Raw genomic sequence first — 14,173 nt, 5'->3', positions numbered from 1 at the left:
CTGAAAAACAACCCTCCACCACCACCCTCTGTCTTCTACCTTTGAGCCAGTTCTGTATCCAAATGGCTAGTTCTCCCTGTATTCCATGAGATCTAACATGACTAATTAGTCTCCCATGGGGAACCTTGTTGAATGCCTTACTGAAGTCCATATAGATCACATCTACCACTCTGCCCTCATCAATCTTCTTTGTTACTTCTTCGTTACTTCTTCAAAAAACTCAATCAAGTTTGTGACACGTGTCTATTCATGAATTGATCACTTTGTGTTCAGAGCTTTCTAGTATTTTTTATTAACTTAGTCTTAACAGTGGACACATGAGATCATAGAATGATCAGACAAAGTCAGCATCGCTTCACAAAAGGGAAATTGTACTTGACAAAATTATTAGAGCTTTTTAAGAATGCATCCAGTAGGAGAGATAAAGGAAAGCATAGAAAATTAGCACGCAGGGCCAGCATGCAATTAGGAAGACAGATAGTTTGATTGCCTTAATTACAAGCATTTCGGGTACAAAAATAAAGTCTTGCCATGATTGCACAGGATTTTGATGAAACCCTACATTGCAGACTGCATAGTTTTGGTGTGCATTTTTAAGGAAGAGTGTATTTAAATTCAGTGTAGCAAAGGTTCACAAGATTAGTTCCAAGTTTGAAGAGTTTTCCTGTCGTGAGAGGTTGAGTCTATTGTGTCTATGCTCTCTGGAGTTTAGAAGAATAAGATGTGATTTAATTGTAGTATTTAAGATATTAAAGGACTGACAGGATTATGGAGAATGGGCAGATAAATTAAGTTGAGCCAAAGATCAGCTATGATTGCAGTAAATGGCTGGCAGGCCTGACAGACCATGTTGTCTCCCAAACTATACGTTCTTAAATCAGGATAAATTTCTCTTCATCACTTTCAGTTAGTCCCTTGTCCTATTTTTGCGTTGTAAAATTAGGTTATTTTCCATGTTCTGCCTTCTTAATTATCTATCAAAGTACACAAATTTTTCTTTCACCGTCTTGATAGCTGCAAAGCTGCGGTGTTTTTTAGTCTTTAATCATACCCAAGTCATTTGATGCCAAAGAATCCACCTAATTCCTGAAACATTCTCCTAATTTCTCCTATTTTGATGCCTAAAATGAGATCAATTTTTTGTTTCAATTCATTCAGGAAATGCAGACTTTGCTGGCTGTGCCAGCATTTATTGCCTGTCCTCTATTGCGCTTGAAAAGGTGGCTTTGAACTGCCGTCTTGAACTCCTGCAGACTATTTGGTGTAGCTACATTCACAATTCTCTCAAGAAGGATGTTCCAGGGTTTTGACCCAGTGACGGTGAAGGGACAGCGATATATTTCCAAGTCAGGATGAGAGTGAGGGGGAGAGGAGGGAACCTTATAGGAGCTGACATCCCATGTATGTGCTGTCCAAGGAATATTGTTAAATGTTAGTGTAGATGGTATATTGTGTATTGGTGAAGGAGTGAATGTTTGTGAGGTGGCACCAATCAAGCATACTGCTTTGTCCTGTATCAAACGTACTGAATATTGTTGGAGCTGCACTCATCCAGACAAGTAGAGAGTATTCCATCACGGTCCTCACTTGTACCTAGATCGTGGGCAGGCTTTGGTGAATTAGAAGATGAGTTATTCACCGCAGGATTCCTAGCCCCTGACCTTCTCTTGTAACCTCAGAATTTATATGGCTAATCTAGATCAATTCTACCCCCTTTCCCCCCCCCCCCCCAGGATATTGATAGTGGAGGATTCAGAGATGGCAGTGCCATTGAATGTCATGGCGAGATTCTACCTTTTTGGAGATGGTCATTGCCTGGCACATGTGTAGCATGAATGTTCCTTGCACCTTGTCAGCGCTAGCTGGATATTATTCAGTTTATACTGCATTTTGATATGGATAACTTCTGTATTTGGGGAGTTGCAAATGGTGCTGAATATTGTGTAGTCATCAGCAAATGTCACTTGACGTTATGGTTATGAAGTAGCCGGAGATATTTGCAAGTAGAACGCTACCCTGAGGAGCTCCTGCAGTGATACTCTGTGCTGAGATGATTGACCTTCAACAAACAACCATTTTCCATTATGCTAGGCATGACCGCAACCAGTGGAGAGTTTTTCCCCTGATTCTCTGTTGACTGTAGTTTTGATAGGCATCTTTGTACCTGACTCAGTCAGGTGCAGGCTCGATGTCAAGGTTAGTCAGTGTCACCTCACCTTTGGAGTTGAGCTTTTTTTCCATGTTTCAGATAAAGCAGTATTGAGTGCTGTGTGGCCCCCTCAGAACTGATTATTTCTCAGCAAGTGCTGTTTGATAAGCTGCTGGTAACCTGTTCTATCACTTTACTGATTGGACTCCAGTCTGAGAGAGTAAACTGATGAGGTGGTAATTGGCTGGGATTGATTTGATCTGCTTTGTGTGTACTGGACATACCCTGGGCAATTTTACACATGTTCAGGTAGATACCAGTGTTGTTGCTGTATTGGAGCAGCTTGGCTAACAGTGCAACAAGTTCTGGAGCACAGGTTGTTGCCAAAATATTGTTAGGGCCCATATTTTTGATATTTTCTGATCAGATACTCTCAAGTTTGATTATGACTTATGCTTTATATTCCATAAGTATTAGCTTTAAGACTGTAAGTCCAACAGTAGTTGACCCCAATGCATCGTAGCTTTTCAGCACATTATGACTCACATCTGGAGCAGGTTGGACTTAAGTCCCATAAAATGTTTTTAAGTTTTTTTGAAGTCCAGGAAATCCTTCCATACAATTTCTTCAGTGAAATGTACTTAAATCAATGCTCAAAATGGAAAATTACTCATTTAAATCTTGCCTGCACATACTCCGTTGTTTCAATCAAGAAAGCCTTAAAATGTTAAAATACTTGAGTGATTATTAGTGACAGAATATGTTTTCAATTAAGAACAAGCTTTTTACAAAATTGAGGCTTTAGGCCATTTGAAGTAATTAATATGAGGTATTTAACTTGGATCACTCAAGTGAAAATGAAATATCTCGTAACACTATTCAAAGAGAAGCTGTGGTTCTTCTCCATTATCTTGACCTACGTTTATCTTTCAATCAACATCAGATTACCTGGAAACAGCTTCTCATTGGGCGGCACGGTGGCAGTGGTTAGCATTGCTGCCTTACAGCGCCAGAGACCCGGGTTCAACTCTCGCCTCAGGCGATTGACTGTGTGGAGTTTGCACATTCTACCCGTGTCTGCGGGTTTCCTCCGGGTGCTCTGGTTTCCTCCCACAGTCCAAAAGTGTGCAGGTTAGGTGAATTGGCCATGCTATATTTCTCGTAGTGTTAGGTGGGTCTGGGTGGGTTGCGCTTCGGCGGGACAGTATGGACTTGTTGGGCCGAAGGACCTGTTTCCACACTGTAAGTAATCTAATCTAATCAAATCCATTTAAGGAACCTTGCTATGCACTGATGTGTTTGTCTACATTACAACAGTCACTACATTTGTATTTCACCTCCTATGAAACACTTTGCAATGTATTGAGTTGTGAAAGATACTATGTACGTGCAAGTTCATTCCTTCCTATTTTGTCTACATGCTGTTAGTTTACAATCAAATATTCTATGCAGTCAGATCTCCGAACACATCTTGTGTGAGCCGCAGTTTTCTCTATTCTGCACCCCCAGGACTTCCCAGCTCAATTTTCATTTTGAGCATGAGTGTTCAAAACCACCATATCCAATCTAACCTCAACAAACTTCTGATTACTAGATCAGAATGACGGTGTACATCTCCCTGTAACATTCAAGGAGCAGGAAAGTCAACATTACGGGCCAAAACCCTTCGTCAGGAAAGATTGACTTTCCTACTGCTTGGACGCTGTCAGACCTGCTCTGCTTTTCTAGCTTCACACCTGTTGACTCTGACATCCAACATCTGCAGTCCTTACTGTCTCCATATCTCTGTAACATTGCATATATGTATCTCATCTCAGAATATTTGCAGAAACTCTAATCTGTGCTTTTGTTACCTCCATACATGATCATCCTCCCCTCCTCCACACTTACATGTCTGCTTATCTGAAGTGCTGCAGCTTTTATTCTAACCCACAGCACTATTTTCTCATTACCAAATAATTTTCTTGTTGACCTGCATTTGTTTCCACTTCTGACTCTCTTTTCGTATTTCAGTTCCTTCATAGCTTCACCCAATCTACCTCAAATCTCTTCAAACCCTGCAACTCTCCCAGAGCTCTCAATTTCTCTAAGAGACTTTTGCATCCATTTCTTTCTGTCTTTGTCACTGGCAGCTGTCCCTTCAACGGTTTAAGCTCCAGCTATCACCAAAATCTTTCCCCTCATCGTTTTGGTCTATTGTTAAAAATCTATTCCTTTGACCAACCCTTTGACAACCTTCCTTAATATTTTCTGATTTGGCTATCTGTCTACTTATTTGAATCGATTTCTATTAAGTGCCTTTAAAGATGTCTCTGTTAAAGGTGCTGTTAGAATTTCAGCATGATAACATGCATTCATAATCGATAAGATGATGAATCAGACAGCAGGAAATATTTCAAGTATTTCAATTTTGGAGTTTTTTCTTTCAGGTACGTGCACACCAACTTGTTCTGCCACCGTGTGATGTAGTGATAAAAGCAGTTGCCGAGTATGTTCGCAACATTCAGGATATTGGTGATTTGGATGCAGTTGCAAAAGATGTTTTTAAGCGTTCACGGGTATGTAGCAAGTGAAAAAGCAAACAAACCTGTTTTCTAACTTAGTAAATATTCTGTGTTTACTTTTTTCTACACCAGCTTCTTTCCTTCACTTTTCTGAACAATGTTGACTCACTTAGATTGCCATGATTGATGGCTGTCTTTCCTTAAGCAGCCTTTATTTTTCAGAAGGGTATTTGGCTGCAGCATCTCAATGAAAATAGATTGTCTTGCTGGAGGTTTGTGTACATTCAAAACAAAGACCTCTGTCTTGCACCCAAATCTCTGCTGGAAAAATATAAGTATTTTTCCAGCAGAGATTTCCATTGAATGGTGTTCGGGAGCGGAAACAGTGTTGGTTTTTTGTTCCAGCCTGACACCCTTTTTGGTGAGGCCAATTGTTCTTCTCCAGCTGTAAAGAGCATGAATGACAATAAAATCATAAGATATAGGAGCAGAAGTAGGCCATTCAGCCCATCGACTCTGCTCCGCCATTCAGTGAGATCATGGCTGATCTTAACTCCACTTTCCCTGCCTTTCTCCATGATGCTTAAATAATATTAATGACATTGAACTGAGATAATACTAAGCATAATTATAGAAATTGAAACAGTGTGGGCCAGTGGCTAATAAAATGGGGTATTAGGCAGATAAAACTGGAACTATGATGAAAGCAGAACTCTAATAGGCCAAGAATAGCATCCTGCACAGTAATCCTGTGCAGTCTAGGTGATCACTTTTGTCAACCGCTTCCATTCTGTTTGCCAATGAAAGCCAGAGCTCCTAATCACAAAATTTCATTTCCATTCCCCTTCCCATTCTGATCCCTACATCTCTGGACTTCTACTTTGTTTGAGTGAACTCAGCACAAGCTCATGGATCATTACACTGTAATTGTAAGATATGGTTTATCCCTTTGACCTCAGGAATAATTTTAATCACTGTAAGCCTTAACTGCAGCCAATACCTGTTTAGCAGAACCGACTGCTGCTGTGGCCTTTTTGTCACATTGCTTCCGAGCATAGGAGCTAGGAACTGAAATACATTATTTGGCCCATCAAGTCTCTCAATACGATCATGGCTGATTTGTTTGTCTTGCAATTTCCATATTCTCATCTATGCCTGTTAACTTTTGATTCCCTTACTGAACGAAAGTCTTTAAAGTTTCCTTCATTTTTGTCCTGCAACATGACCCTTAATTTTAAAACTGCCACCCCATTCTGGACTAAGCCACAAGAGTTAACATCCTTTCTGCGTCAACCTTGTCAAGACCATTTGGGATCTTATAAGCTGGGGTCAAATCATCCCTTGCTTTTTTGAACTCTAGTGAAACCAAGCCAAGCCTGTTCAACTATGCTCGTAAGATAGTACACTCTTTCAGGAGTAGATCTGAACAATCCTGAGTGCATTTTCTTGCGTTCTTAAATAAGGAAACCAAAACTCTTGCATAGTATTCAAATTAGGGCCTTGCGAATGCCCTGTAAAATTGAAGCATAACCTTCTTACTTTTAAGTTCAATCCCATTCTTAATAAAGGCTGCCATCCCATTATCCTTCTTGATTACATGCCGTACCACATAGTGACCTTTGTGACTCATGCAATAGGAAATCTAAGTGCCTTTACAATTTTGGAATTCTACGGGCATTTCTGTCAACTGGGATGGGGAAGCAGGCTTTGGTTGAAATTTGGGATACTCAATCCTCAGTTTGAAGCCTGTATAGGCAATGCGGTCTCCACCTCGGGTCAATTCCTTGAACTATATGTGTCTGTTTTACTCGTTGTAAACTACTTTGAAAATCATTGCCTTTTGCATTATTTTTAAAATATTTAGAAAAATAATATTTTGAGATTGATTTGCTCATTAAGCTTGAGCAGACTACTGCAGGATCTGCACTGTTCTATTAAATTTAGTTGGGCTTGCATAAAAATGGGTTTGAGATACAGATTACGTTTGGTCTTGATCTGTTCTATACTAAACTTTATTGGAATGCTTGGTTCCAGTATTTTGCCAGAGATAAAACTGGTCACCCATCGTTGTTTTAGCATCCTTCACAAGCTAAAAGAATTAGTTCACACCATCGCAAGGGTTACGTAGGCAACAGTATTCTTTCTCTTTTTGATTCCTTGTGTGTTTTTAACTTCTCTATTGTTAACCTTAGTTTGGGAACCGGCTTGAAACAGATGGTTTATCTATTGGAGAATTAAATTTGCATGATTTGATGAAATCGCAATAACCCAAGTACTCTAGCAAATGCTTGCGAATATTAATTCATACCATTCATGATTCTTTATTTCTTTTAATTGGAACCCAAATATATTAACTTCACATGTTTAAGATAATGTTCGGGAATAAATAGGGTGAGTGTTTTAAACTGGCATGAGAGAAACAGTTCTGAAATCAAATGTTACATGTATAACCATCAGTGATCATTCCAAATTCTAGTAACCTCAATAATTATGTTCCTGCACTTTTAGAAGCACTATTTATAATCATATTTGATAATTTGGGCATTCACAGTAGGGTCAGCTACCATATATATCTTCCCAACACATTATTCTGTGTTCTTTATGGGGCAAATTCAGTTCCTCATCATGCTTTATATCATTATCAGGACCATAATTTTTTAGAAATAGTGGTAGTTACCACTATTCTGTTACTGGTAATGATAGTTTATTTAAACTTAGATGCCAAATGTAGGGCATTGACTGAAGTGGACATTAAGAATTTGTTTAAACTTCCCATACTTATTTAACAGTAACAAAATGCAATCACATGATGTAACTGGTTTATTATGGCTTGTGTGATCTGTTTTCAGTCTAGGACAGAAGATAAAATTGAGCAATTCAAGAGAGCAGTTGAATATTACTCTGTTGCAAGCAAGCCTCCATTATTTCAACATGGCCCAGCACCTTTCCCAGGTACCTATCCAAGTGTGAAAGGATGGGTGATTCTGTTGTGTGTAAACATTTATGTGATTTTTTTTAGCTTTATGCATTTAATTTGCACTTTAAATATGGTTTAGCAAAGTAAGTGTTTCATCAGTTTTGATAAACTTTGATCTTTTAAATAAATTTAAACATTAGATCTACCTTTTGCAGTTCTTAAGTCTATAATTTGTTCCTTAGGCTGGTAGTTGAGTGTCTCAATTTTAGTACACATAAAATGGCAAGGCTTTATACCTTTGTTTGAGTTTTGGCTTCAATACGATAATTGGTCCTGTAATTCTGTCTGAAACAAACACACAAAATCTGGAGAGACTCAGGAACTCTGACAGCATCTGTGGTGAGAGAAGCAGAGTTAACGTTTCGCGTTTGGTATGACTTCTTCAGAACTAAAAGGCATTGGAAAATGACTTTTTATGTACTTTCGACAGAGGCAGAGGAGGTTAAGTGGGTAATGGTGGAGAGTGCAGAAGAAAAAGGTGTTGTTCATAGTGGTGAAAGAGGAAAAGAGATGTAAAATGGTGTGAATTAAGATGTGAAAGAAAGAAAATGGGTCTCCACTAAGAGCAAAGTAAACAAGACAAGGCTGTGGGAGAAGGAATGCAGTCGTTTCTTGGTTCTGAAGTTATGGAATTCAGTCTTTGAGACCTTGAGGCTGTAAAGTACCTGAGCAGAAAACTAGATGTTGTTTCTCAGCTTGCATTGTGCTTCGCTAGAACTTTACAGCAGGCCCAGAAATGTAAGCATATTTTTTGTAAAGCATCCAGAAAGTCCGGGTCATTCCTGTGGACTGAGAAGAGGTGTTCCACAAAGCAGTCATCCAGTCTGTGTTTGGTCCCACCAATGTAAAGTAAGCAGTGAATGCAGTAGACAAGATTGAAAGAAGTCATTGTATCTTCTGTATCTGATTAAGAATAATTGGAACTTAAGGAATAAGTTTATGGCGTGACACTTGAGAAATGAGACTGAATCATTTTGGAGTGTCTATCATTATACCGTGCTATCCATTAATGTAATTGTGTATTCAACATCTAAATTAAGAATTACCTTAATTAGTAGTAAAGACTTGAATATCTAAATTTATGGTTTGCACTTGCATAGAGAGTTGACCATTCATGGTTTAAATCAGCTGAATAGTGAGTACTAGCTGTTAATTGTGCTTAGTGACCTGTGGATTTATGTCATTTGTTTAAAATTATACTGAGCAATTCTGTACTGACTTATCAGTTGAGTGCCTAGAGCTGGTCCACTTAATTTTAGATATGCAATGAAATATTGATTTTTGATGAGAGGCCATTCAACGAGGCTCATCCTTCTGTAAAAACTTGTAATGTCCTCTCATCCATTTTAATATTATCTTCAAATCATTTTGAGTTACTCAAAGCACTTTTGCCTTATCAAGAAAGCAATTACACATATCGAGTCATAGAGGTGTACCTCAGAGAAACAGACCCATCAGTCCAACTCGACCGTGCTGACCAGATATCCTAAATTAATCTATTCCCATTTGACAGCACTTGGCCCATATCCCTCTCAACCCTCTTTATTCATATACCCATCCAGATACCCTTAAATGTTGTAATTGTACCAGCCTCCTTCACTTCCTCTGGCAGCTCATTACATACACACAACACCCTCTACATGAAAAGGTTGCCCGTAAGGTCCTTTTTAAGTCTTTCTCCTCTCGTCTTAAAACTATGCCCTCTAGTTCTGGTCTTCCCCCATCCCAGAAAAAAGACCGTATCTATTTACCATATCTGTGCTCCTCATGATTTTCTAAACCTCTGTAAGGTCATCCCACAGATTTCAATGCTCCAGGGAAAACAACCCCAGCCTTTCAGCCTCTCCCAACAGCTCAAACCCTCCACCCCTGGCAATATCCTTATAAGTCTTTCCTGAACCCTTTCAAGTTTCACAACATTCTTCCTATAGGAAGAAGACCAGAATTGCGCACGGTATTCCAAAAGTGACCTAACCAATGTCCTGTACAGTTGTAACATGACCTTCCAACTGCTATATTCAGTGCAACTCTGTAGAATATCTCGTCTTTAAATCGATCTTTAAAGTTAAAGTGTATTTTTTAAAAGGGTACCTATTATATTCGTTGTAGCATCTCATGTACTTTGGGCAGTTTTTTTTTCAATTTGTGAAAATCCAAGTTTTCAAGCTTTTTTTCTCAGTGTGTCTTCATTCCTTTTCTCTCTCATTCCTGGCGTGTGTGTTTCAGTTTTATCTTTGGTATTTGTGAAGTGCTGCAGTGGAATTGTCTTCAGTAACTGTATGCATGTGTGTGCATTAGGTGTCATGCACTTTCACAACGTATCACATCAAAGGTAATAACATACTACTCAGCTGTAACACCAATTGTTCATTTGTTAATCTGGTCCCTGAGTTAAAACTTTTCAATTTTATTCTACACTTAAGGAATGAGACTGAATCAATTTGGAGTGCCAGCTATTGTTCCACACTATCCTCATCCACAGATGCTTAACATTCCACAATCCCATCTTCAGGCAAAGACTGTGGTAAGTTTGATTGATTTAAAACATCCCTGAGTCCTGAGTTCAGTTTAACAGTATGGCACAATTTTAGTAAGAATGGTAATTCCCTTGAATCCCCAAAATAGGAACAACTTGTTGGGTCAAAAATTGAATGCTAGTAATGTGTAACTTTGTAAGTACAAGTACATGCAAACATTGTAGATTTGGTTCCAAACACCAATTGGCATTCTCATTTGTAACAGAGGGTGTAGAGATTGCATCTTGGCCATTGATGAAAGTTGTACAATAAAACTATAAATGGTGGGAAATTAAATATGCCAAGCAGTCTTGATATCAGTGACGTGAGGTGATGATTGGTTCTTGTGCATTTAATACCCAAGTAAGGTTATTGAATCTTGCCCTGCACTAATTCCAGATATGTGGTGTTTTTAAGGTAGCAGTTGTTATGAAGTGTTTTTGCTCAGAGAATGATCTTGCTTTCAATTTCTGGAATGGGGAGGTAGGTGCAGAGTTTACAGTGAAGATTACTGAAGAGTTTACTGTCCTTTTGGGTGACATTAAGAACACATGGGTGTCCCTTTTTCATATTTGGGCTGCTCTGTGACCTAGACTTTCATCAGAGTCTCAGATATTATGCTTGTTGTTTAAAGTGTTATTTAAAATGGGGCCTTTAAGCAGTTGGCTGATCTGATAATCCTCACGTCCTCTTTCCTGCGTGATCCTATATCAGATTTGAATATGCTTATTGACCCAGCTTCTATCACCTTATGAGTAAAGTTTTAACACCGATTCATTACCCTCTGAGAGAAGAAGTTCATACTCATATCTTTCCTAAATAGGTGACTGCTTATTCTAACATAATGCTTTCTGGTTCTAGACTCTCTCACAAGGGGGAAAAAGCCATCCACGTCCAAATATCAAGTCAGCTAAGAATCTTCTTTATTTCAGTGAAGACTCGCCTCATTCTCCTGAACTCCAAGCCCAACCTACACAACCCCTCGTCATAAGACATACCCATGAATAAGCTCGTGAACTTACTGCCTCCAATGGCAGTATATCTTTCCTTTGAGAGGGAGTCCAAAACTGTTACAGTATTTCTGCTGTGATCTGACAACTGTTTTGCATAGTTTTAGTTAAGACCTCCTTATTTTTATATTCCATTCCTTTGAACTAAAGTCCAGCATTCCATTTGCCTTCTCTGTTACTTGCGAAATTTGTTTGCTAACGTTTTGTCATTCAGGCATGAGAACTCTCAAATCCTTCTGTACTGCAGCTTCCTGCGGTCTTTTCTACTTAAATAATAATCAGCTGTTTTATTCTTCCTGCCAAAGTTCATAACCTCATATTTTCCCACATACTTCATCTGCTAAGTTTTTGCCCACTCAGTTAACCTGTCTATATCCCTCTGAAAATTCTTTTTGTCATTGTCAGCAATTGCTTCACATTTATTTTTGTGTCGTCCACAAACTTAGCTATAGTGTTTCATTTATCTCATACAAGACATATATTGCACATAATTGTGGCCAAGTCATGATTCCTGTGACACTCCACTAGTTACAGGTTACCATTTGTAAACATGACTCTTTCTCCAGACTCCCTGTCCTCTAATAGTTAGCCAATCCTTCATTCAATATTGTATACTACCTGCAATACCATGAGCTCCTATCTTAGTAAGTCATCTACCTTATGTTACTTTATCAAACATACTTTTTAAAACTTCCATTATATTTTGATCACTGCTTCCCCTTCATCTATCCTGAATGTTACCTCTTCAAACAAACTAATAAATTTGTTTGGAATGATTTACCCTTTGTGAATCCGTGCACACTGTGGTTGATCACACATATATTTCTACATGCTTTGTTATTACATCCTTTATTAGCGACGCTAACTTTTTCCCAATAACATGTTAAGCTAATTGACTGACAATAGCATTTTTTTTGTTTCTTTCCCTTTTCAAATGGAGATGTTAAATTGGCAGTTTTCTAATCTTCTTGGGCTTTTCCAGAATATAAAGATCCTTGGACGATTACCACCAGTGCATCTCTGTAGCAGCTACATTTAATATCCCAGAATGCATCCCATCTGGTCCAGTGAACTTACTTGTCTTTATCCCCATTAGTTTCCTGTAATGTTTTCTCATCTTCTCCTTTTGCCCCTTGAGTATTTTTATTTTTGAAATGCTGTTAGTGTCGTCTTATGCATAAAAACTGATGTAAAGTATTTATTCAACTCCTCTGCTATTTCCTGGTTCCTTATTAGTATTTCCCCAGCCTTGTTTTCTAAGGGGTATTTATTAAATCTAGTCACTCTTTTCCTTATACATTTATAGAAGCACTTGTTGATTCTCATGATATTGCTTCGAAATTTATAATTTCTTTTTGGTCATCTTTGTTAGTTTTTTAAAATGTGCTCAGTCCTCTGGCTTACCACTGATCTTTGTCATGTTGTATTTATTATTTTCAATTTGATTCTATCATTAACTTCGCTGATGTAACTCTGGTTGACTTAACACCTTCCTGGAATCATTATTTCTCTGTGTTATATATCTTGGTTGTGAGCTATGAACTATTTTCTTAAATATTTGCAGTTGTTCCTGGACCATTTATGTTGCTAAACTCTATTCCCAATCCACCCCAGCTGGTTGTGCCCGCCCTTCTTTGTAATTCCTCATATTTAAATTTAGAACAGTTTTTTTCAGACTCAAATTTTGTTCCTTTTAAACGGAATGTTGTTTTTTTACGATGTTATGGTCACTGTTTCATTCGGAATTTTGTTTTCCAGTGATAATTTATCAAACCTGCTTCATTATACATCTCTAGGTCCAAATAGCTTGATCCCCAATTGGATCTGAAAAATATTGTTCTAAGAAATTGTTGCAACGTTGAATTCTTCCTCATGGCTCCCTCTACCACTGTGACTATCACAATCTACATAATTGATCCCCAGCGCCCAAGTACACTCCTGGACTTGGAGGTCACCCTTCAACATCCCTCATCACTCATCCACTTACCTAACACCCAACACTCTTATTTTTCCCACACGCCGCGCTGCACCACACCACACCATTTGATATACTACCCTTTGCCATTAACTCAACTGGTTCCCTATCCACCTATCACCTTTAATCCACACCTCATACTTGATATTTCACAGCTGTCAAGTGAGTGGTTTACATTTAAACTGCAGGTTATTGCACTTGCTGCTGTGAAAAAGGGTTTGGTATCAATGGTGATTTTCTCTGCTACTGGCCCTGATTTTTCCGGTACAGGACTCTGCTGTTTTATAATAGGAAGCTACTATTTAGAAATTCTCAGAATAGAGCTGATTGAAAGATAAGTCTTTATATGTCAAATCAGAGTCAAAGCTAGGGTTTTTGACTTTGATTGGAGTTTTTGCATGAGAATTTATTTCACCAACCCTGATCTTTAATCAAAAGAATACTGTTAAGTAATGTGGATATATGTCTTTTTCTTCAGAACTGTTTTTAATTTGAAGATTTAGATTTGGGTTGCAGGGAGGTATGGTTGTAATTATTAAATTATCGCTATCTTTATCATTGCTGTTTACTGATTTCATTTTTGATTTCTGTTATCACAGAGATGAAAAGAAGTTAGAACTTTATATAGCCCTATTAATGCACACAGACTTATTAATAGTGTTTTAAAGCCATTGTAGCACTTTGGATATGCTTAATGCAATCACTTACCAGACATCAGTATACTGCAAACAGTAATAAGAGAAATAAAGAGATTCTATTTTGTGGTATTTATGGTGAAATAATTTTTGGCCAGGGCACTTTTGAAATTTGTTTTGTTCCCCTGCCAGGCATATCAGTTTTAATTTGATGACACCTTCATTAATGCAATGCTCCCTCAGTACTATTGTTAATTAGAATTTCTCCTTATTGTGTTTAGTTTTTACTGCCTTTGAAAGTAGCTACAAAAATATTGAATATATCAAAATTTCATATATATAGAATTTAACAAATCACCACAATAGGATTTAAATAAACGAAGGTGAAGGCTAGTGTTTTCAATAGC

At 38.1% G+C, this 14,173-nt stretch overlaps 1 protein-coding gene and 1 long non-coding RNA gene across 4 annotated transcripts in view; one reads left to right on the top strand and one right to left on the bottom strand.

Moving 5' to 3' along the window:
- The window catches only part of LOC122558991, a 129,096-nt gene that overhangs the window by 21,204 nt on the left and 93,719 nt on the right, over nt 1-14,173 (bottom strand). The window lies entirely within an intron of this gene.
- LOC122558990 (constitutive coactivator of PPAR-gamma-like protein 1 homolog) overlaps nt 1-14,173 on the top strand; it is a 139,032-nt gene that overhangs the window by 56,465 nt on the left and 68,394 nt on the right. For all 3 annotated transcript variants that reach the window (XM_043708020.1, XM_043708019.1, XM_043708021.1), the window contains exons 4-6: nt 4,579-4,707; nt 7,503-7,605; nt 10,054-10,154. In XM_043708020.1, coding sequence (XP_043563955.1) covers nt 4,579-4,707; nt 7,503-7,605; nt 10,054-10,154 — 333 coding nt within the window. The remainder of the gene's footprint in view (nt 1-4,578; nt 4,708-7,502; nt 7,606-10,053; nt 10,155-14,173) is intronic.

Source organism: Chiloscyllium plagiosum, chromosome 18 (assembly GCF_004010195.1).
Source record: "Chiloscyllium plagiosum isolate BGI_BamShark_2017 chromosome 18, ASM401019v2, whole genome shotgun sequence".
Classification (NCBI taxonomy): Eukaryota; Metazoa; Chordata; class Chondrichthyes; order Orectolobiformes; family Hemiscylliidae; genus Chiloscyllium; species Chiloscyllium plagiosum.
Note: the sequence above shows the minus strand (reverse complement) of the source record. Positions and strands in the feature narration are given on the sequence as shown.